The 25,248-nt window shown below is 36.9% G+C and overlaps 2 protein-coding genes across 5 annotated transcripts in view; one reads left to right on the top strand and one right to left on the bottom strand.

Annotated features, from left to right (window-relative positions):
• NDUFAF2 (NADH:ubiquinone oxidoreductase complex assembly factor 2) overlaps positions 1-3,750 on the bottom strand; it is a 134,557-nt gene extending 130,807 nt beyond the window's left edge. The window contains exon 1 of the mRNA XM_025892469.2: positions 3,546-3,750. Coding sequence (XP_025748254.1) covers positions 3,546-3,672 — 127 coding nt within the window. The 5' untranslated portion in view covers positions 3,673-3,750. The remainder of the gene's footprint in view (positions 1-3,545) is intronic.
• A 104-nt stretch (positions 3,751-3,854) lies between these two features.
• Positions 3,855-25,248, top strand: part of ERCC8 (ERCC excision repair 8, CSA ubiquitin ligase complex subunit) — a 57,301-nt gene continuing 35,907 nt past the window's right edge. For all 4 annotated transcript variants that reach the window (XM_025892413.2, XM_025892415.2, XM_025892414.2 and 1 more), the window contains exons 1-4: positions 3,855-3,984; positions 13,493-13,588; positions 18,602-18,703; positions 22,281-22,404. In XM_025892413.2, the coding sequence (XP_025748198.1) occupies positions 3,908-3,984; positions 13,493-13,588; positions 18,602-18,703; positions 22,281-22,404 (399 nt within the window). In that variant the 5' untranslated portion in view covers positions 3,855-3,907. The remainder of the gene's footprint in view (positions 3,985-13,492; positions 13,589-18,601; positions 18,704-22,280; positions 22,405-25,248) is intronic.

Here is a 25,248-nt window from a genome sequence, read left to right on the forward strand (position 1 = left end):
TCTTCATAACTACTCCTGTCTGAACACTCTAGATTTTCAGTCATCTCTCCTAAAGTGTGGTATCCAGAGCCAAACACAATACTCCAAACTTTGTTTTTTGCAAATTATGCACGATATTCACCTTCCTTCCCAAATTTGGACATTCACAATGTCCATTAGGAAATTAACAACTCACAATAGTCTTTCAGTAATAAACTTGCTAGTTTTAACTGGGTGCAGATGTTTAATAAATGTGCAAAAGATAAAGATGAAAATAATAAAACAAGGTTCAAAGACGTTCTAGTCAGAATTAAGTATACAAGAATTTACCTTAGGAAGGGAACTCGTTTTGAAACATGAGATAAATGGAACCAGATGTATAAAAACTCAGAGATAGTATAAATAAAAAGGGTGCAATATCAAAGGAAATTTCTAGACAAAAGTTTATTTGGGGCATCTTTTACTAAGCAATCTTCCACAGAGCAAGCAAACTTTCAATAATAATATGTTAACATCTTTTTATTTAAAATGCCAACTAACACTATCTTCACAATCTTTTCATCCTGAGATGCCAATATGTTTTTTTTTTTCTCAAAAAAAAAAGTTAAAATTTCAACAATCAATCCTAAACCTAAATTCATCTGACTGGACAATACTCCAGAGATTTATTTTAAATTGTGTAAGTATCTTTGCTCTCATTAAATAATATCCTATATGGAAAGTATAGTAGTTCTTTAATGACTGACGCCACACTAATTGACTGAATTAAAAGAAAAAGTCATTTCCTCTAAAGAGTTCTTAAATACTCTTCAATGGTGGTGTTAAATCAACAATTCATTCAATTCAAAGAAAACTCAAGGAGACCTCTAAAAAAAACCATCTTTCATACCAAGGAAATAAAGTTAGATGACTCATTTTTGGAAAACTTGCATTAAAACAAACTAAAGATATTTCCCCAATATATAGTGGAAGGCTTAGGAAATGTGTAACAGTATTTACAGAACATAATATGTGTCTGTGCCACAGGCTTCAATTATCTAAGAACTGAGCAACACAGATATGTTATACAGCAGCATACAATGATTCTCCTACGTCATCAACAAAAGCCTCATTTTTCTCACAGCCAAGAGGACATGAATTCCAAATATCAAGCTGATAGAAGTATAAATTTATAATCACTTTGGAAAACAATTTGGTATTATAATAACGTTAAAGACCAACACATCCTTTGACTAACAAATTATGTTGTTTTAGAATACATGATTTTGTTAATTTAAATCTTTCTTCAATCATATTGTATTTTCATTGAAATAGTACAATGAAGTTGATCCAAAATTATTTTTTTTAATATTTTATTTATTTATCTGAGAGAGAGAGACACAGTGAGAGGCGAGAGGGAATACAAGTAGGGGGAGTGGGAGAGGGAGAAGCAGGCTTCCCACTGAGCAGGGAGCCCGATGTGGGGCTCAATCCCAGAACCCTGGGATCATGACCTGAGCTGAAGGCAGATGCTTAACGACTGAGCCACCCAGGCGCCTCGATCCCAAATTATTTTTAATGGTCAAAAGAGTTGAACAGATACTTTACCAAAGATCTAAGGTTGGCAAATAAGCACATAAAAAGATTCTCAACATTTTCAGTCATTAGGAAAATGAAAATCAAAACCACAATAAGACACCACTATACAACTAATAGAATGGGTAAAATAAAATAAAAACAACAACAAAAACCTGACAATACCAAGTGCTGGTGAGGATGTGTAACCAGAATTTTCTTAACATTGCTGGCAGGAATGCAAAATGATATAGCCAATCTGGAAAAGAGGGGGGTCGTCCTTATAAAGTTCTATACATGTGCGCACAACCCAGCAATCCACTCCTAGGTATTTACCCAAGTGAATGGATAAACTTCAGTAAACCCATAAATGAACTACTCCTTAGCAATAAAAAGGAATAACTACTGACACACAGATGAATCTTAACTGCATTACGGTGTGTGAAATACGTTTTATTTGAAAGACTACATCCTCCATAATTTCATTTATATGATATCTGGGAAAAGGCAAAATTTTAGGGACCTAAAACAGATCAGTGGTTGCCAACGCCTGGTTAATGAGCTAAGGTTCAATGAACTACTAAGGGGTAGAGGGAATTTTGGTAGTGATGGAACCATTCTGTATCTTGATTGTGTGATAGTTATGGGACTATGCATTTGTAAAAAATCATAAAAACATACACCAAAAGGATAAGTATTACTGTACCTAAATTATACTTCAATAACAAAAGCCAATAGACATTTTGCATATTTTTTAATGCTACTGACAACTTATGGAAAAGAAACATCTTTCCTTCTGGTTGCAATTTGTGAAGAAACACCATCAACATGCTAGGTTATTTGTGGACTTAAAAAAAAAAAAAAGACATATTCCCTACCCTGATAGAGTTTAGAAGCCCATTTAAATGGGAAACAAGTCTTAGATATTGTTACAGAAAAAGGCTGGGCAAAACAATTTTGAGAGATAAATCACTAAATACAATTTACATGTGCTCTAAGGAAGGAAGGAGTAATTCTCTTTGACTAGAACTACCGGAAATGAATGGATCACAATATTGGAAAGATTTTAGTGCTTCTCAGTAACTGCTATTATTAACATCTCTAACTTCCAAGTGAGGAGACTGATACTAGGGAGGACGAATATTTTGTCAGTTTTCCCTCGGTTACAAGGTGTTAGAGCTGAAATTCTAACCCAAGCCCTTCGGATGCCAAAGCCTGAGATCTTTTGCATCGCGATGATGGAGCGACATCGTAGAGGTTATAACGGCTGCTACGTGAGATTATTTCAACCGACAGGAACGCCCCCTAATTCCCCAAACTCCACTACTTTGCATGAATCCTAGGAAACACCACGATTGGAGCAATGATCTTAAAGTGAGCTCCACGGGGTTTTGGAGTACAAATTCGTGGGAAAGGTAACTTAAAACCTTGTGAGGACCCCTCTCCACAGTGTGCAGAGCCCTACTTTAGACAGCTAGACGAAAGTGACGCGTGTGGCCAGCGCCGGAGCTACTGAAAAGGTAAACACCAAGAAAGAGGAAAGCGGAGGCCCTCAAAATGCACTTCTTCCATTACAGAACGCCGGCCTGGTCGCCAGGAGGGCACAGGAGGAAAAAAGCTACTACCCTGCCCTCTTGAGGCCCTCTGGAAAAAGACCTCCGTGGACTTGTCCCTGTCTGTGTGGCCCAATGGCCAGGACCGGCGCCGGGGCGTCGTCTGCGGGTGGGCTCTCGATCCGGGGACGAGAGCTGCGTGTGTGGTGCAGTGCTCCCGCGGGTCGCGGCCGGTGGCATCTCACCGAGGTGCTGCAACCCACGGACGGCGGGCACACTGAGGCCGGGCCGCGGCGCCAAGGGCTCAGCTCAGAGTGAAGGGGCGGCAGGGTGAACGAATCTGGGCTGTACCCCCCAGGAGACATCACAGCCGTCGCGCGCTGTGTTAGTTTACGAGACGCGCTCACGTTCCCCTTATTTACTGACCGCGCAACCGTTGCGCGCTCGCTGTAATCTCACCTCTCCAGTTCTTGTACTCGGGGACATAGTAGTATTTGTTCCCAAACTGGTCTGCGCCTACTTGCTGCTTCGCTTCTTTTGACAGCGCTCTCCATAAGACGCGGAACAAATCCTGAGACCAACCCATGCCGTCCACCGGAATTTAAGCACGAATCCCTGCCAGATCCGCCACGACCGAAACACACCCGCTCTCCAGCCGCGGACCCCGCCCACCCATCCCATTCTCACGCCCTTCTAGTAACGGCGCTCACCATTGGCCGGATGGCACCTTGCTTGACCAATGGGAGACTCCACTGTTACAGTCCGGCCTCCGAGCTCTGTCATGGCGGCATCCAGTTTTCAGGCTGGTGTAAAGGAACGGGATGTTAGGGTTTTTATTAGCGAGACAAGCGGGTTTGGACGACCCTCTTCGCCTCCGGAGAGCGGAGTCCACACGGAGGTAACGAAAACCTTACTTTTTTCTCAAACAGGTCGTTTAAAATCTGAACCTGTTTCTGTGTTAGTCTTGCCTCCCACTTTCCCACCTCATTATCACTTCACTGCCACCAAACTAGACTTTTAATTTCTTCTGCTCTGTGCCTTACGGAAATAAGATGCCTTCTACATACCTGGAGGCTGGTGGGTGCGCACGCGGCTTCTGGGGAAGATACTTTCCTTTTATCTTATTCCTTTTTCTTCACATTACATTTCCTTCCCACTCCCCAAGGAATAACTACTCTCCAAGGATTCCTTCATTCGTGCAGTCGACATATTTACTGAGCTCCTACTGTTTGCCAAGGGTAGAGCATAGGCCAGGAATCGAACAAAGTTTACCATTACTAGAGCAGACAAGGGGGCCATTGACAAGAGATGAAGCTGGAGATGGAGTCTGGGGCTAGGTGAGAAAGAGCCTTGTGTGCTTGGTGAAGAGGTATGAAGATGAGAAGAAGGTGACAACTCTTGGATTTTGTCATCTGCTTGGAGAATGGATTGAAGTTGAGAGCAAGAGTGAGAGTCAAGTTAGGTAACTATTCCAGTTGTCCAGAAGAGAGTAGATGGAAGCCTGGGAAATGGTGGTTGGGTGGAAAAGAGTGAAGATATTTTTAAAAACATTTAAGAAATAGAATCAACCAGCTGTGTAAATTGGTTGAATATAGTGAATGATGAAAATAGAGGAGTCAACAATGATTCGCAGATATGTGCTTTGTATGTAGCAGAATGAATGTAACTTGACCATACGGACTTTTTCCATATTACTTTCTTTTCTTCTTTTTTCTTTTTTTAAGATTTTATCTACCCATTTGAAAGGGAGAGAGAGCAGGAGCGGGGTGGGGGGGAGGGCCAGGTGGAAAGGGACAAGCAGACTCCCCAGTGAGCAGGGAGCCCTACCCTGGGCTCGATCCCAGGACCCTGAGATCATGACCTGAGCCGAAGTCGGATTACTAAATTTATTCAGTCAATTACTGAGCCCCCGAGGTACCCCTTCCCATATTGCTTTCAAAGAACCTGTGAAGATTTTCACTTGGAGAGAGGAGGACAAAGTTGAATGTACATATTTGTTGCTCAGAAGAAATTGAGATATCTTTAACATGAGATGGTACTTGAAGTGAGGTGGAGATGAGATCATCCAGGCATTATTTGTAGAGTAAGAAAAGCATTTCAATGACCAAAAATCTGAGAAACATCAACATTTAAAGTTAGGCAGAAGAAGAGACTACAAATGAACCGTTGCAGCAAAACCAGGGCAATGAAGTGTCTCTTAAACTGAAAGAAGAGGAAGCCCTCATATGTGTCATTTGCTGGCCCTTGCCCCGTTATTTGCTGTCAGTGGTTCTCCCTCCCATTACTCTGCTTATCTATTCAATTTATTACTGCTGAAATTGTATTATATACATATTTTCTTATTAGTATATTGTCTTCTTAAATCCTGTGAGAAGAGAGACATGAGAGAAGGGGCCTAGAAGAGTTTCTGTTAAGTGAATGACATGCATTCAAGAAATATGAGGAATAAAGGAAGAATTAAAGTGTGCATTATATTTAACCAACAGGGTGATCACTGATGGCCTTGGGAAGAGCATTTTTAAGAGAATCATGGGAATAAAAGTAAGATTTCAGTGAGTTGGAGAATGACAGGAAAAGAAGTAGGAACCGCCAACACTGATGGCTTTTTAAAGAAACTTGAGAGAAAAGCAGAGTACAGTTGCTTATTGGAAAACTGATGGACATGATTTTTTTCTAATATCCCAAAAGAAGAACTCACCTGCTGCATTAGTTATCAGTGGGTGAGTAACAAAGTACCCCAAGCATCAGTTATCAGTGAGTGGGTAACAAAGTACCCCCCAAAACTTAGCAGCTTAAAGTAACAAAAGATTTATTATCTCACAAGTTCTAGGGGTCAGGAATCTGTGTGTCTTACTGGGTCTTCTGGCTCAAAGTCTCTCAGAAGGCTGCAGTGAAGATATTGGCTAGGACTATAGTCATTTCAAGACTTGACTCTGGAAGGATCCACTTCCAAGCTCACTCAAGACAGGATTTAATTCTTCCCTGACTTTGGTCTAGAGGTCTCCCTCAGTTCCAGTTATTTTTCACATAGGCCTCTCAAATCACAACATGACAGCTAGCTTCCATCAAAACAAGAAAGTAAGAGCAAGAAAGGGCAAGCAAGATGGGAGCCAGATTCCTTATAATCTGATCTCAGAAATGGCATCTCAGAAATTGCATCTACTGTTGGCCCTCTCTCCCCACCCCCAATCAGTGCAGAGTTGACAGTAATTCCTATTCAGCTCAGTGATCCACTCTAATAAAAGTATACAGACATATCCAGAGGTTTTTATTTCAATGATTTCGAAGACTCAAAATTTATGTTTATCAAAGTTGGTCAATCTCCGATAATTTAGCTTGTTTCCACTAAGTAGTTCTGCAATTCTTCCATTAGGATCAGCAAATTAAACATTGGAAAGTGAATGAACTTGACTGTTAGACCTTTAATTTTAGTAAAAATATCTGTACTTTTTTGAAAAAAGCATTTTTTCCTCTATGTTCAGAAGTCTTATCATATCAGTAATAATTTAAGTCATGTGAGCTACTGAGGGTCTAAAACACTGGGTTTCTGCAGAGTCTTTTAATCCCAAATAGTCCTCGGTCTGAGGAAGCAACTAAGTATCGCTCCTTGTTAAAATTCCATGACCTAAACTTCTTCATTAGAAGTAAAGTTTTGAAATAGTGAATGTCTCCTAAGAAGATCACCAGATTAATCCATCTGTGAATGGGTTTCATTTCCTGTGTACAACATGCTGGTTCCCCCAGCATACTTAACACTTGGGGCTAAAAAACCTATAATCTAGTAATCCCATGCACATCTCTCCCACCAGTTGCTTTATATGCTTATCAAAAATCAGTATTTGTCCCGAGTCCTGAGAATGCCAATTTTATTATTCTGATTACGTCATTTTAATAAGAATTAATGAAATACAAAATGAAAAAGAATTATTATTCTTATAAAAACTAAATGGACCACTTTTGAAATAATCCAAACAAATCACTTAAAATAAAATGCTGTTCAATGAGGTATGATTGAGAGAATCATACTATGAAAGACTGGAGGAAAATATTAAAAGAACAGTTTTTTTCAGCTTTGCCATAATATTAGAATCACATAGGGTGATTTGGAAAAAATACTTTGGAAAAAGTATTCATGTCAAAGTTCCAACCCCAGAGATTCTGGTTTAATTGGTCCAGGACACTGGGATTTCTTTAAAGCTCCGTAGGTGATTATAATGTATAGCCAGGATTGGCAACCATTGCTTGAGAAAGATTCCACATTCAATTGCTTTGCATGTCTGAGATTCCATATTCATTTGTTTGGCATATGCCTTAAATGTTTACTCAACTAAAATAAGTTAATGACTAAAACATATATTTTAATTTAAATTATTTATTGAGAGAGTACACACACAGACACACACACACACACACACTTGCAGGCAGGGGAGGGGCAGAGGGAGAGGGAAAGAATCTTAAGCAGGGTCTGTGCCCAGTGCAGAGCTTGATGCAGAGCTCAGTCTCATGACCCTGAGATCACGACCCAACTCAAAATCAAGAGTCGGACACTCAACCAAGTAAGTCACCCCAGCTCCCCAAATAAAACCTATTTTTGAAAATCATAGAATACATATAGTTACGGGTATGGTTTGTAAAAAAAAAAAAAAGGTGATGTGGCATTCTGTTCAGCACGTTTAACTCTACTTCAAACAATTGGCATATAAATATTTGGACAGTCCTTGCTTTCCATAGTATTATACATCTATAAAACTAATTGTGCCAGGCAAAATCTATGGCAAGTAATTTTAATAATCAGTGGATAGGGAACAATTACCATTGTTCTGTGATATTTAAAATTTCTTTGTCAAACAGTAAACTTTTACTGTCCATCCTAAATATACAAGAAATGAAAAAATAGGAAAGCAAATATTAATACACTGTAATATAAGACATTAGAAACAATGAGAGCTACAGTTATTTCTTTGTTTAAGGGGCACAGTCGTTGGGTGGCTCAGTCGTTGGGAGTCTGCCTTCCACTCAGGTCATGATCCCGGGGTCCTGGGATCGAGCCCCGCATCGGGTCCCCTGCTCAGCGGGAAGCCTGCTTCTCCCTCTTCCACTCCCCCTGCTTGTGTTCCCTCTCGCGCTGTGTCTCTCTCTGTCAAATAAATAAAATCTTAAAAAAAAAAAACTGAAATCAAGAGTAGTTTGAGTGGCACTGGTCTTCTCATTGTATAACTTCTAATGCAAGTTGAGTATCTCTTCTATATCTTGGCTAATTATCATTCTTTCTAAGTCCGAATCAGATTCCAACATTTTGTCCTTTGCATTTCAATGTCGTGAAATATGTCTCTGAGAGTTTTTTAATGTGAACGTTTTTGCCAGCGTCATTTCCTCCCAGACATCTTCAGCTTTCTCATCATGACCACTTTTCCTCATTTATTGGGATAAGTTCACTCACCTGCATTGATTTCCTCAGTCTTTCTCTAGAGATTCTCAAATGGCCACAAGTGTCAACATTTACACAATCAACTATTTCTCCTGTAACTACATTTACATTCCATTGGAGTTTTATTTCCAGCATTATCACTTAGCATATTTTTGGTGCACGTCCATGTTGTTGGTCAATTCCCTCTTTTAATTCTCCATTTTTCTAAAATTTCGTATGCTTTTATCTCAGAAGTACAGAACTTTGCAGGCTCTGTGTGAATTGAATGACAAATGTACAGTAACCAATCACCTGCAGACTTTGAAAGAAGTCATGTAAATTGGTCAGGAATTATGATGTGCATGTTATTTTTGTAGTGATTTGTGGACTGAAAAGCTAGTAGCCAACTTTGTGCTTTGTGCTACTAGACACAATTAATATACCATGGTAACTGAATTTTGAACCATATTGTTGGGGAGTCTGGTATTTAAATCATGGTAACTTGCATTCTGTGCTTAGTTTGCAAACTGTGCAAAGTGAGGATTGCTTATATATTTAAGTTGAAATAAAGTGTTTAAGGTAGTGTTTCTTCTTAAAGATTCCCCTCATTAAGTGATGTGTTTGCTTAACTAAACAACTACCCAGTCCTATTTTATTTAAAGAAGATGTCTACTCTAATTTACCCCAGGTTCTTCTTTGTCAATGATTAAGGGCAAAAGCGTGAACACGGATATGCAAAGTTTACAGTTCTTACCCCACTTTTTTTACAACTTTTTTGAGGTGTAATTGACATACAATAAAATGCACATTAAATTAGAGTAAACAGTTGGATGGGTTTTGACATACATATATGCTTTGAAACCATCACCATCAAAATAACTAATATCCATAAGCCAAAAATTTCATCCTAACTCTTTGTAATGCTTCTTTTCTTTCTTTCCCTGCTTCATGCTGTTTTACTCCAGGAAACCACTCCTCTGCTTACTGTCAGCATAGATTACTTGTACATTCCGGAATTTTATATAAATAAAATCATGCTTTGTCTGGCTCTTTTCATTCAGCATAATTTATTTTGAAGTTTCTCCTTTTGATTCTTTTTTACTGCTGAGGAATGTTCTATTCCTATTCTATGTGGCTATATCACAATTTATCCATTCACTTGTTGGTGGACATTTAAATGTTTCCAGTTTTGGGCAATTACATATAAAGCTGCTGTGAATGTTCATGTACGAGTCTTTGTGTGAATATATGCTTTTATTTCTCTTGGCTGCATGCCTAACAGTGGAATGACTAGAGCCTGTGTTTCACTTTTTAGAAACTGGTAGTTTTCTAGAAGCTTAACATTCCCACCATTGGTGGATGAGAATGATGCTTGCTCCACATTTTTGTTTCCCCTTTCCTGCTTTTTTGGGGGTTATTTGAACATTATTTAATATCCCATTTTAATTTATCTCTTGTGACATCTCGTTGTATGATTGTTTTTGGTGGTTGCTGTAGGAATGATAAAATACCCACTTTTCTTTCTCTGCTTAGAATCCATATTTTACTGCCTCATTTGACATATAGAAACTTCATCACTCTTTATCCTCCACCATATATGTTGTCTCGCATATTACATTTACATACATTGTAAACCCCATCAGATAATGTTAATACATTTTGTTTTCAGCTATCAAGCATACTTTAATTGTCAATTATATTTGCCTAGGTATTTATCATTTCTTTTGCTTTCTCTTCAATCCTGATATCCCAAGTTTTCTTATATCATTTCCCTTCTGTCTGAAGGACTTTATCTCTTCTTTTAGAGCATGAACCCAAATTTCTATATACTTAACATGTACCAAAATTCCAGACTCCCAGAAGGAAAGCAGGTATTCATCACAAAGCACCTTGTTGGCTCCACATAGTTTAGGCCCAGGGAACCATTCTTATCCAGGAGTGATTAGAACCCTCCTGCAATCCTACTGGGTATTTACCCCAAAGATACAAATGTAGGGATCCGAAGGAGTATGTGCACCCCGATGTTTATAGCAGCAATGTCCACAATAGCCAAACTGTGGAAAGAGCCAAGATGTCCATCGACAGATGAATGGATAAAGAAGATGTGGTGTATATATATACAATGGAATATTATGTAGCCATCAAAAGGAATGAGATCTTGCCATTTGCAATGACATGGATGGAACTGGAGGGTGTTATGCTGAGCAAAATGAGTCACTCAGAGAAAGACATGTATCATATGACCTCACTGATATGAGGAATTCTTAATCTCAGGAAACAAACTGAGGGTTGCTGGAGTGGTGGGGGGTGGGAGGGATGGGGTGGCTGGGTGATAGACATTGGGGGAGAGTATGTGCTATGGTGAGCTCTGTGAATTGTGCAAGACTGTTGAATCATAGATCTGTACCTCTGAAACAAATAATGCAATATATGTTAAGAAAAAAAAAAGATAGCAGGAGGGGAACAATGAAGGGGGCGGAAATCGGAGGGGGAGACGAACCATGAGAGATGATGGACTCTGAAAAACAAACTGAGGGTTCTAGAGGGGAGGGGGGTGGGAGGATGGGTTAGCCTGGTGATGGGTATTAAAGAGGGCACATTCTGCATGGAGCACTGGGTGTTATGCACAAACAATGAATCATGGAACACTACATCAAAAACTAATGATGTAATGTATGGTGATTGACATAACAATAAAAATAAAATAAAATAAACCCTCCTGCAATCACAGAAGCAGACAAAGGCCAATCTTGCAAGTAGGCTTTCTAAAGGACAGCAGTCTCTGGCATGCTATGTTAACTCTCTTTTGCACACCTTGCCTCCTTCCACAAACACCCTCCCCTGTTTACCCTCTTACTTTCCTTCATTTAACCCCTTTTAGTTCCCTAAAAATTCAGTCCTAAAGTCTTTAGGTTGGGCAGAAGTAGGCTTCCATACACAGGCTGGGATTAGATTGGTTTAGAGTGATATTGGAGACCCTGAGCAGGTTGAGGAGGTAGTCTGATTGTGGGGACTGACAAGCCCAGGTGATTAGGAGTATTAGGGGAGGCAGAAATCAAACCCCAAGCCTGGTGAGCAATTTTCTTGTTGGGGATGGAGATGGTATTGGTGATGGGAGATTGGTTATGTTCAGTGGCATTGATCAAATAAACATTCATGATAGTGGCAGCTACATTTCTCACTGTTCAGAGAAAGGAACTCAAGGAAGGGGTGATTACCTTTGTCCATATTTGTATATTTTACTGGTTACAAGAAGCACGGATTACTGTTATTATTTGAAAAATCATCAAATAGGGGCGCCTGGGTGCCTCAGTCAGTTAAGTGTCTGACTCTTGATTTTGGCTCATGTCAGGATCTCAGGGTTGTGAGATCCAGCCCTGCGTTGGGGCTTAAGATTCTGTCTCTCCTCCCTCTGCCCCCCCCCCCCCCCCCGCATGCTCTCTCTCTCTCTCTCTCTCTCAAAAAAATGAAGTAAAATAAAATAAAACTGAAAAATAGAAAAATATTTTAAGAAGAAATGGGAATTCACTGGAAAATGTGAACAATTATTTTCTGGTGAAATATTGGAGCTCAGAGATGGAAGAACAGCATAATGGTCTGGAGAGAAAGTGTCAGAGTTCAGATCCAAGTTCAAGCAATTATTAGATGTATGACCTAGGGCAAATTACTTATGTTTTAGTTTTATAATCAGGAAGAGCAGTTACTAATATAACCTACCATCTAGGAAATCCATCACTTCAGATTACCACTTATTACACTTTTTATTACCACTAATCACAGTGTCAGCAAATGGTAGGCTCTTAATGTTGGCTGTTACTGTTATTGATCAAGGTCAGAAAAGTAGTAAATGTTAGACTGGATATTTGAACCTAAGGCTAGACTGTTCCAGAAGACAAAAACCTGTGTATATCTTTAAATCAAACATTTGATAAGCTAAAATGATTACTAAAATGTTTATTATTATTAATACTGCTACTGTGAGGGGTGCCTGGGTGGCTCAGTTGGTTAAGCGACTGCCTTCGGCTCAGGTCATGATCCTGGAGTCCCGGGATCGAGTCCCGCATCGGGCTCCCTGCTCAGCGGGGAGTCTGCTTCTCCCTCTGATCCTCTTCCCTCTCGTGCTCTCTATCTCTCATTCTCTCTCTCTCAAATAAATAAATAAAATCTTTAAAAAAAAAATACTGCTACTGTGAGGACATAAAAGTATCAGTTTGTATTTTTTCTAGCACTGTGCATTGTTCCTTAAAAAATAAAACTGACAAATAGGCTAAAAATTATCATATAGATAGCATCATGTTGGTCAGTAATGAATTTAGAAATCATTCTAGTTAAATTAATGTAAATGTTCTCTAACATCCAACAGACCAAGACAAATTCTAATAGTTAACATTCACTGAGCACTTACTAGTCATTGTAATGAGCACTTTACATAATGATGGTTTACAGTTATGCAATATCAGAAATTTCATTCATCTTAATTTGTAAGAGTACTTGTTATTCATCTTTTTATAGATATTTAATTGGCTCTTAAAAAGTGTGCTTAATTGTTGAACATAGTCATTTTGTTTCTACCTAAAGCATAAGAAACACTTCAGGAAATTTTTTTTAAATACTGTAATTCAAGCTTTTGTCCACTAGGTGTCCTCAGTTGAGTTTAAGATACCAGAATTTAACTTTTTGTTCATTAAAATTTATTTCAGTCTCTAAATACCTTAATAAAAACTTAATGAAGTATCCCTTTAAATGAAGTTTAAGATAATGCTTTGGAGAAATTCTTTATATATAATTGTTAGTACTGTTGGCGTTTTTAAAATTCGTATAAGGTTTTTAAAAATCTATAAATACTTTTGAATGTGTGGTAGAAGATTTAAGCATTACTTGCAATTTTTGTACTACATGTAATTTTGGTGAAATAAGGATGTTTTTAATGTTTAAATTACTTTATCATTGTTTAGTTTTATCTTTCTTTTCCCCACTTTCCATTTTTATTTTTTTCAAGGGTTTTGGGACTGGAGTTAAACAAAGACAGAGATGTTGAAAGGATCCATGGCAATGGAATTAACACCCTTGACATTGAACCTATTGAAGCAAGATAGTAAGTTTATTACACTTAAACAGTCATTTTGTTGTTGTTCAAAGTGAGATGCAGTAAAATCTTGCTTTCAGGTTACTTATGTAAAGGTTCATAAAAAGTAGTGAAATTTCTAAATTGTAGCAGTTTAAGTCTGACATTACTAATTTAAATAAATACAAAACATCACACCCTTAAAATGTTTCCAGGTAAATATTTCCAAACTACTTTATATAAATATATTCATTGTAACAGACATTGAACTTCTTTGGATACAGAGGGCTTTTAAGTGCTTGGTGTGTGCTTTAGGTACCATTTTAAAACAGAGTTGCTACTCTGAAGGAGTCTAATGGGAAAACAAATAGAATATAAAAAGTGAAACTATATGTTGGAAAATTAAGCTTGAAGAAATCCAGACCTTTATTTGAGCTCCTTCTGGGCTTTATCACTTAGCAGCTAAGTGACCTTGAGCAATTGACCTAACCTTTTTAATTCTCAGTTGCCTTAGCTATATACAATGCTAACAATAACAGCTACCTAACAAGTTTGTTGTAATTTAATTGAGATTATATGTGTAACATGATTAGCATAGGACTTGGCATATCATTAATGGTTGCCTCCACTCCTCTTAATCAAAAATATTATCACCTATACTTTTACTCCTTTCAGTCCTTTCTCCATACAACAGCTGGAGTGCTTTGAAAAATGCAAATATTGGGGCTCCTGGGTGGCTCAGTCGTTAAGCGTCTGCCTTCAGCTCAGGTCATGATCCCAGGGCCCCACATCTGGCTCCCTGCTCAGCGGGAAGCCTGCTTCTCCCTCTCCCACTCCCCCTGCTTGTGTTCCTTCTCTCACTTTGTCTCTCTCTGTCAAATAAATAAAATCTTTAAAAAAAAGAAAAAGAAAAAAATGCAACTATGAACATGCCATCCCCCCACTTAAAACAACTTGATCCCATTATTACTTTTACAAGAAAGTTCAAAAAGCTTCATGTGGTCTGTAATTAGAACAAGTATAACAGTGACTGAAGTTTGTTGTATCATGTGTTTAGCATTGTCCCACAGTTTTTATATTATAATGAAGTGTTATTATTATTTACATTAAAATGAACCAAACAGGTTTGAAGAATTCTGGTTTTAATTTTCAGCCACTGTCATAGTCCCACCTAGTAGTATATGGGAAACATGTACAGTGAACATATTCTCACTTTAGCACATGGTTAAATCTAAAAGATGATCAGCGATAATTCTTTTCTTTGTTCTGAAGTTTTCCAGATGCAAACATAACACCTCCCATTCAAGATCAGCTGAGGGCCATTTGCTTATAAAATAATGACACAAACAGAAAGGGATAACTGATTTCTTTGGTCATGGGTGCTGGTGGAAAAGATATTCAGTACTGCTTCTCCAGCCAGCCATTTGGAATAGAGATCATTTGTCTAACTTGTGAAGTACATGAAGCCAGTAGGTTACCGGTTGTCAGAGTTAATGAGAAAGATGAGAAATCTGATTTCTCAGATTATATGTGCATAAAATATGTGTGAGAAATACAGGCTGAGGAGTCTTTTTGCAGAGCACATTGAGAAAAGTCAAGATTCTCACTATACTTCACTATAGTGAAATCTGTAACTATTTCATTTGTTTGCCAAGACTTGTATTTTGCATTAAATCCTTTTGGCAGCAAAGAGAGTAATAAAAAGCAAAATATATGTTTAATGGAAAATTAAATCTTGATGTTTTTCCTAAGAAAATCAGTGCACATATAATTTGCTCAAAATACTTTTTAATATTTACCAACCACCATGAGAGTTATAGTGATATCACTGAAAACCAGAAACCAGAATATACACATCTGGTAAAGAAGCATTTATTTCCAAAGTTAGGAGTTATTTTAAGAAGTCTCCCTGAAAATAATGTTTTAACAAGTGCAATTGCATAAGGTACATTTGCATATCATTCTTTGAAGCTTGAATTTTCTTTGATATCTTCTAAATTCTTCTAAGTTATTGTTGTTCATCTTTAGTACCAGGTTTTCTTGTCCATATAAAAACACGAAGTTATATCTCTTACTGTAATTACTCTATGAGCAGAATAATAACCTCACAGTTAAATAATGTCGTTGTCCACAGATCCTTCAAATATAGAATCATTTAATTCCAATAGTGGTTCAGTTGTTTCAACCAATTAATAGAATCCAAGGAAAGCTTTTGGAAATCATTCTAGCAAAGATGAATCATGTGACATTACTATAAATACAATTTAAATTCAGTTAAGCTGTTCACCTTTGAATATAATTTTTTGTTTTTGCATTGAGCATCCATGTGCCATGGTGAAAAAAAAAGTATTTCACAAAATTCAAATAGGAAGCAAAAATATTTTCAGAACTGGTTTTGGTATACATGTAACTCATAGTTGTGTCCAAATAAGCTGCAAAATTCTGTCAATGAAAATAAAAATTGTAGTTGTTAAAATTTATAAATATTTTCCTATATAAATACTTAAACGAAAGTTTTGTGGTGAACACTTTAGCATGGTATTACTTGCTGTCCTTTTTTACTACCTACCAATCAGATTTTTAGAACTGTTTCAGCAAAGAACTTTGAAGAATTACTTTTAAATAAACCTTATTGTTCTACAAATTGGTATTCAATTTTTCTTAAAACAAGTCTATAAATCAGTGCTACTTGCACATGCCACTGGTTCACGAACCCTTTGTAACTGGTTAACAAGATAAGGAGCTTATACCAGAATGTAAGTTTATTACATCACTAAGCACACAATTTATTTTTCATAACAAGACTTTCTTAGTGAAGATAGAATTGTGTTCATGTGTGGCACAGTCTCCTTATCTTGCACTTTAACAAGAAAACTAAAGAGGGTAATATAAAAAAATTAATGTATAACACTCAGAACGAGTATAGGTGATCAAATATCCCCACAACCCACAAAATATGGATGAGTGGGAACAAATCATCCATATTTACAAGATCTGTGTGGTATCAGCATCTATATCAGAAGAGACAGTGAAAAACCAGTGGAGCACCTAGTAGACCTGATAACTCCAAAATAACCAACCTTACTTGGAAGTTCAGCAAGCTAATTTGACTACAGGGGGTGACACGGAGAGGATGACCTCCTCCCAATGATTAGGGGCTTCACAGTAAGACTGGAAGGGGCTGGAGGAGTCTGGGCCCACTGATCTCTCCAGCTCATCAACTGAAGATCTCCTAAAGGGCAAAACTCTATAGTGAGGAGAAACTGCTCGGAATAGAATCCAAACTGAGCAGTATAGGGACAATAGAAACAAAGGGAAAAGATGGCCCAGATAAAAATTGAGGAGGTGAGCAGAACCAAGAAATCTCTGAAAGTGAGGTGCCATGTATTGAACATCTTATAAAAAAGGAAGAGGAAGATATTCTATAGATACAACATTTAAATATTATTCTAAACCAAGATTCCTTTCTAAAAGTTTAAGAAAATTAATTTCATACAAATATGAGCAAAATAATAGGATTAAAATCAAAGTCCATTCAAAATTAGTCTAAGAACAAAGAAACTAAGCAATGCCCCTTTAGACAGTGTAGCTGTGCCAGAAAGATATTCCTGTGAAATAGTTGAGAACTCTAACCTAATATTTTAAAACTAGCTAAAAGTCATTTTAAAAAGATACAAGAACTGAAAGAATCACCTAAGTTGGAATTAAGAAAACTCAGCAATGAGATGAAGAAACTCAAGAAAAAATTAGAAATAAAAGGCAGATGTTTCAGAAATGAAGACTAAAGCATAAGGAACACAAGCAAATGAATACAAGAGGTAATAGCTTGGAAATAGAAGGTAGAAGGAGGGTATTTTTAAAAATCAAGAAGAAACGGAGAAAGATAAAGAATTCAAGAGATGGGGACATATGTGGGAGATAGACAAAGAAGATCCAGCGTGCATTTAATAGGAGTTCCCAGAGAAGAAACCCAAAGGAAGAGAACAGAGTCAATATTAAAGGTATAATCCAAGAAAAATTTCCTAAAATAAATAAGATCTAAAACTAGATATAAGGGAAAGAAAATCTTGTTTTAACTAAACTGATTTGGGGCTTTATTCCCAAAGAAATGAAGTTTCTTATCTCAGATGTTCAGAGAAATAAAACATGACTCAAGGGTTATATATCCAGCCAGACTGATTTTCAAGTACAAAAGAACAGACAAATTGTCAAGAACATACAAGAATTCAGGGCCTGTTGCTCTCATTAGCCCTTTCTTAGGAATTTACCAAAGAGTAAAATCAGAGAACCAGAATGAGTAGAGCGACAGCTACATGAGGTTTGATTATGAACAATAAGATTAACAAATAGCAATTCTTCATTTAGATACATAAATTCATATATCTGTCTGTCTTTCCTGCTAGATTGTAGACTCTGGAAAGACAGAAACTATGCCTGTCTTGTGGACAGTTATATTAGCAGAGTGCCTAACGTATTTCAAGTGCACAAAGTTGAATAAAGTGAGTAAATGTGTTTTTAATGCTAAATCTAATATTTATTAGTCATTTTTTATGAGGCAGTATAAAACTCACTTGCATATAACTTTTATCTTTACGTCATCTTTATGACTTAGATGAAAATGTTCTCTTTTTCAGAAATGTTTGAAGGCTTAGAGAGGTGAAGTAACTTGCCCAGAGTCAGATAGCTAGCATCAGTAACAGCTGGTCTCACTGATTCCATTTTCATTTATCACAATTTTAATTAGGACATTAAGAATGACTTCATAATATTTTACTTTCTTAATTAAGATAGCTCTTGCCATCTTGTTTCTGTCCTTTTTGGAATTACAAAGGTGAACTTTAAATGGTCACAGATTGAAACTTTCTATATTCTACAAATACTAGGTTGAGGAATTTTACTTTATTAAAAATCTTTATTAATGAAGATTCACTCTGTATTTGTGGGCATAATACACTTGGGTGTTTGTGGATCAGTAATTCTCAGAAATATATAATAAATGAAGTACATAAAATGACAAATTAATGTGAACTTTTTTATTATTAGCATGTTATCAGGTGGTTCAGATGGTGTGATTGTACTTTATGATCTTGAGAACTCCAGCAGACAACCTTATTACACATGTAAAGCAGTGTGTTCCGTTGGCAGGTGTGTATTAAAAATGTAATTCATGAATTTATAAACATTTTAATACTTTTTACTTCAAATGCAAAACATGAAAATAGCAGTCATATGATTGTCTCAGGCAGATTGTTCAAATGTCACATTTCACATGGATATCCTTTGACATTTTCTTGAAAATAAAAAGTTTTGATTATGTCCTTTTTGTTGTATATCTACTTACCACACCACAGTAACTAATCATAGTTTTTAGTACCATTTAGCATATAATTTACTTATAAGTCTTTCAGCTAATTATAAACAAAAATTATATTTTTCAACTTATATTAATAGAAGAAAAAGATTAATGGCTAGAAGCAGTAAATATACTGGCAGTCCTTCACCATACAAACACATATACGCACCTACACACAACCATCTTATCTCTCTACTTACTCAAAGCTGCCTAACTTAACATATCTCTCTTTGTCTTAAGTCTCCTGACTATTCTTTACTGCCTCTCCAGTCTTGTGAGAATTATTCTTAAGTGTCTAGAAAGATGTTTTGTGACTGTTGTAATTTGTTCATAATGACTACTTAATTCTTCCTTGTCGCCTGTATCTGATCCAATATTGAGCATAGCTTTGAGTGAACAGGAAGAAAGGGTGATAGGAAAATGCTTTCAAGAGGAAAAATTTCATGAACATTAGTGTTAACAATCACTCTGTATTAAAGCTGTTCCCAAAGCACTAGAATAGGTACATAAGTCCATGGAGTATTTGGGAGGAGATTTGCGATTGTTTCTTGGCTCTGGTGCTTCACTTTGGAAATAAAGATTTGGGACACTCTTTCTCTGAACCTCAGATTATTTTGTTTTAGAGATAATTATACCTGTCCTGTCATTCTTGTAAGGTTTTTGTGAGTCTTAAATGAAATATTGTCTTTTAAAAAGCATGTTAAAAACCTAAGGCCACTCTGTAAAGCAATATAATTATAGGGACACTTAGTACACAAAGATAACACCTCAAATAGTCTGAAACTTGGTTTCTAAGAGGCTTACACCATTTTATACTCTCACTCCACTTGTACCAAAAAAAAAAACCCCTAAATTCTAAAGTGTAAGATAGTCATATTAATTCATTTAGTTCATTTTCTTCTTTTATCTTAGCTAGCATTTTAACATTGTTTAATTTGTTACATATCAAAATAGTATTTTCATATATACTACATGTTGTCTAATGTTATTCCTGAGGAACTGTGATTTACTTTTCTGGTAGTTAAAGTCAAGTAAATGCTTAGTGTATCAATCTTTTGCTTTACCATGACATTCTTCTTGGATTCCCTCTCTTTCTTTAAAAGCATAACTTTGAATGTAAATGGGCATACAGTGAGCATGTTTGCAAAATGAGTTAAAGTAGCATTTTTTATATCTGAAGACTTTATAATCTAACTTTACAAAATAATTTAACTAAAAATTTTTATTAAGTTAATATGGCTTAGAGTGTTTGCTGATACTTATTTTTGCTTTACTTAATGCATATGTTCTTAGGCACCAAAAAGATTCCCTTTCTGTACTCATTAAATGTGAATGAGAATAACAGGTCATACCTGGTAAGATAATAATATAATATTTTGTCCTATTCTTAAATTTAAATTTAAAATATAAATGAGATTTTATTTTTAATCACTACATTAAAGATTTGTTTTACTATAACTGAAAAATCTTGGTATACCTGAAGGTTCTTAGGAGCAAATAGAAATCAGTTCTCCTTATTTTAAGCAGAAATTTATTGGAAAGATAGTATCTCATATAAATGGCGGGAAGGTAAGGGAATAAAATGTGGAAAGGAGTGGAAGGTAAGAGAAACTAAGGCAAAGACAGCAGTTGGAGTCCACCACAGGAACTATTTAGTCTGGGTTCTGCTACATGTCACCAACACAGACTCTCAACTTCATGACTATGAATAATTTTTAAATATCCCTGAGTTTTGCATTACTAGCTGGAGTTTAAGAGTCCCAGGCAGGTTTGGGGAACCTTAAACCATATGTCCATGCCCTTACTGCCAAGGGAGAGGGAAAGACAATGGCTGGAGTCCCTAGCTTTCTGTAACAAGAAGCAATAAAATAAAGGAGATGTACCCCAAATAGGAGGAGTTTGGATCCAACTTAAAAAAAAAAGTTCCAAGTATCTACTCTACAACCAAAAAGGCAAGTATCCACTACACAACCCAGATGTAATCATCCCTTTCCCCAAAGGTGATAGATTCTCAGTCTGTTTAATTACCATATCCAGCTCCAGTTCAAGATAATGTCCATTTTTTCATTAGTTTTACATGATCTTTTATCAAATTATTCAACCTGTGGACTCAGTTTGTTGTTAACGCATATAAAATAATGGAGGCAAGAGAGAGGAAAGAAAAGGGAAATCAGTTAAAATATATAAATTATACATGACATAGAAAGGAATTATGGGTAGACACTATAGTCCTTTTTTGCAGCTCTGTCAGTGCCAGAACTAACACTTTAAGGCTTTACTTCATGTTCTCATTCATTCAAGTGCTTAAGGTACTTCATCCTGTATTGATCCAAACCTTCACCTTAAGGAATCAGAACTCATGATGGTCCTATCTGTGTAGGATTGCAATAATCTTCTGTTAACTTTTGTTTGTTTATTTTGTTATGGAAAATTTCCAGCATATACAAAAGAGGAGAGTAGTATAGTGAACTATGTACCCATCACACAGCTTCAGCAACTATCAGTCATACCAATCTTGTTTCATCTCTAACCCCACCCACCCACTGAGGATTATCCCAGGAGCATTTTATTTCATTCATTATTGTTTATATCTCTAAAAATAGAGACTTTATTATCTCACACAATAATTCCTCATATTAAATATCCACTTGGTGTTCAAATTTCCATCATTGTCTTATAAGGGTTAGTTAACAGCCAGTTTTTGTGAATTAAAATTTAGTAAAGTGACACATATACTGTATTTATCACTGGTTCAGAGCATATACTGCTTCCTTTAGGACAGCATGTCACCCTTACAAGGTAGTGTATTATAGCTGATATCATAACTTGAGTCTTCAACAGATCATGCTTCTACAGGTGATGGGTTACATAAGAGTGGTGCCTTGAACACCTACCAGTTAATTGCATTCTTTTGTCATTGAGTAAGTTCCTTGATCAGAAGCAATATTGCGTGGGATACCATGGAACTATGTGAGGCATTCAACAATTCTAAGAATGATAATACTGTTAAATGGTATTTGGGAAAAGCATATCCAAAACCAGAATGGGTATCTCTTCCAGTATGGAAAAATCACTGCCCCTCTCCATGAAGAGGTTCAGTGTAGCTGGCTACTTTCTCTAGGCTCAAATACAGAAATAGGAAGTCTCCCATTTAATAAGCCTTAGTAGGAAGCGGGCCTCCACATTACACTACAGAAGCCTGAAACTAGAAGTGCCTGGACATTGTCCTCTGGAGAGCTGGGATGCAGGCCTGTGATCTAGGTTTGGCCATTCATATTGTCCTACTTGAGACTGCTACTTGTTAATACAGTATCAGTATTGAAACTCACGTAAATCAAGTATTTCTAAATTTTGATCGCTGTTTTGTAGAAACCATCCTGATGTTCACAAATATAGTGTGGAGACTGTACAGTGGTATCCTCATGACACTGGCATGTTCACATCAAGTTCATTTGATAAAACTCTGAAAGTGTGGGATACAAATACATTACAAGTAAGTATGTTAAAACCTTTCCAAATAGCTCTAGAAGATGAAGGAGAATTGAACCCTAAATCATTTTATTTGCTAAGATGTTATGTATGTGGTGGTTGAGGAGAGCTAGACTGCTTGAGTCCACATCTTGGCTCTGCTGCTGACTAGCTCTGTGACATTAGGCAAGTGACTACACCTCTGTGTGTTTCAATTTCCTCACCTGTGAATGGGGATAGTGATTGTAACTTATAGAATGGTTGTAAATATGTTGACATATGTAAAATCCCTAGAACAGTGGTTAGCATATAGTAAGTGCTCAAAAAATATTAGTTATTATTATCATCTTAATTATTTCAAAATTATTGTCTATTGATCTAAGGAAGAAAATTGGATTTATCTTCTATTGACCTAAAGCCTTAAAGGAAAAGAAAGTTACTAATATTATTACTTAGTAAAGGTAGACACTAAATAATAAAGGTAGATAATAAAAGCGGCGCCTGGGTGGCTCAGTCGGTTAAGCATCTGCCTTCGGCTCAGGTCATGATCCCAGGGTCCTGGGATCGAGCCCTGCATCGGGCTCCCTGCTCAGTGGGAAGCCTGCTTCTCCCTCTCCCTCTGCCTGCTCCTCCACCTGCTTGTGCTCTCTCTCTGTGTCTCTCTGTCAAATAAATAAAATCTTTAGAAAAAAGATAGATAATAAAAAATAATTTTTATGATATTTGGTTACATTTATATTTCTAGTGCTAATCCTTTCCCTGAGCTCTAGTCCCATATGTCTCTACCTGTCTACTGAACCTCTCTTACTTGAATATAGGGTAATCTCCTCAAATATAACATGTTCCAAATTGAACATGATCACTCCTTACATCCACTTAGTCCTCAAATCTTAGCAATTCTTTCTTTAAACTCTCCCATATTTTCTTCTCTTTCTCTCACCAACACTATACATCTAGACTACTCCTAAAAATTCATAAGTGGTATTGCTGCATTACTTTGTTCCCATATTTTCCATGGTAAGTTCTACCCCAGAATTAACCTTATTATAAAGTGGTTTCACTGTGTCTCTACCCAAAACCTCTAGGGACTTGCATTGTCTAAATTCATCCTGGTGGTCAAAGTTCCCCCAACCCCAATCCCTACTCTCTCAACCTTAGCTTCTAACTCTTTTCCACCTAAATTATTTGCTGTCTCTAAATTGATCTCCTTTTGTCTTCTGATCACATCTTAATTGTATTATAGTCCCTTCCTCCAGTTCCTTTCCCTGTGCAACTTTTTTTGTCCCTTAATTGTCCAAATTTTGTACCCTTTAACCAACATCTCCACATTTTGTGTTTCCCTTCTCCCCCACCAATCCCTCATAACCACCACTTTATTCTGTTTCTATGAGTTTGACTTTTGTAGATTTCACATATAAGTGATGTACAATAATTATCACTCTCTGACTTATTTCACTTAGCATAATGCCCTTAAGGTCTATCTATGTTGTTGTAAATGGCAAGATACCCTTCTTTCTTGTGGCTGAATAATATTCCATTGTACAAAAATACCAAATCTTTGTCTCTTCATACACTCATGGACACTTAGGTTGTTTCCATGACTTGGCTATAATAAATATAAAATAAATATAATAAATAATGATGCAGTGAATATGGAGGTGAAGATATCTCTTTAAGGTAGTGACCTTGTTTCCCTTGGATATATATCCAGAGGTGGAGTTGCTGGATCATAAGGTAGTTCTGTTTTTAATTTTTTGAGAAACCTCCATACTGGTTTCCACAGTGGCTGTACCAATTCACATTCCCAGCAACAGTGCACAAGGGTTCTCTTTTCTCCATACCCTCACCAACACTTTTTATCTCTTGTCTTTTTGATAATAGCCATTCTAACAAGTGAGAGGTGACAGCTCACTGTAGTTCTGATTTGCATTTCCCTGATGATTAGTGATGTTGAGTACTTTCTCATGTACCTGTTGGCCATTTGTGTGTCTTCTTTGGAAAAATGCCTATTCACTTCCTCTGCCCATTTTTAAATTGGATAGTTAATGGTTTTTTGGCTATTGAATTGTATGAGTTCTGTATATATTTTGGATATTAACCCCGTATCAGACACATGATTTGCAAATTTTTTCTCCCATTCAGCATGTTGTCTTTTTATCTTGTTGATGGTTTCCTTTGCTGTGCAGAAGTTTTTAGTTTGATGTATAGTTCCACTTGTTTATTTTCCCTTTCTTGCCTTTGTTTTAGGTGTCAAATCCAAAAAATCATCACTCAGAGACTGGTAACAGGGAGCTTACTGCTTTTGTTTTCTTCTAGGAGTTTTATGGTTTTCCAGTCTTACATTCAAGTCTTTAATAGTTTTCAAGGACTTATTTGGAGCCCAACTCACGACCCTGAGATCAAGAGTTGGGCACTTGGGGTTCCTGGGTAGCTCAGTCAGTTGGGCGTCTGCCTTTGGCTCAGGTCATGATCTCGAGGTCCTGGGATCGAGCCCTGCATCGGACTCCCTGCTTAGTGGGGGGCCTACTTCTCCCTCTGCCTCTCCCCACTGTTCATGCTCTCTCTCTCTCTCTCTCTCAGATAAATAAATAAATCTTAAAAAAAAAAAAAAGAGTTGGCCACTTAACCAACTTAGCCACCCAGGCATTCCTCAAGTCTTTAACCTATTTTGTAATTTATTTTTGTATATGGTGTAAGAAAGTGATCCAGTTTCCTTCTTTTGCCTGTTGCTGTCTGATTTTCCTAATACTATTTCATGAAGAGACTATCCTTTCCCCATTATATTCTTGGCTCCTCGTCTAATTGACCATAATATGCTTGGGTTTATTTCTGGGCTCTCCTGTTCTGTTGATCAGTGTGTTTGTTTTTA

This window comes from Callorhinus ursinus, unplaced genomic scaffold, assembly GCF_003265705.2.
Source record: "Callorhinus ursinus isolate GAN/ISIS: 27379988/994484 unplaced genomic scaffold, GSC_fseal_2.0 scaffold23, whole genome shotgun sequence".
Taxonomy (NCBI): Eukaryota; Metazoa; Chordata; class Mammalia; order Carnivora; family Otariidae; genus Callorhinus; species Callorhinus ursinus.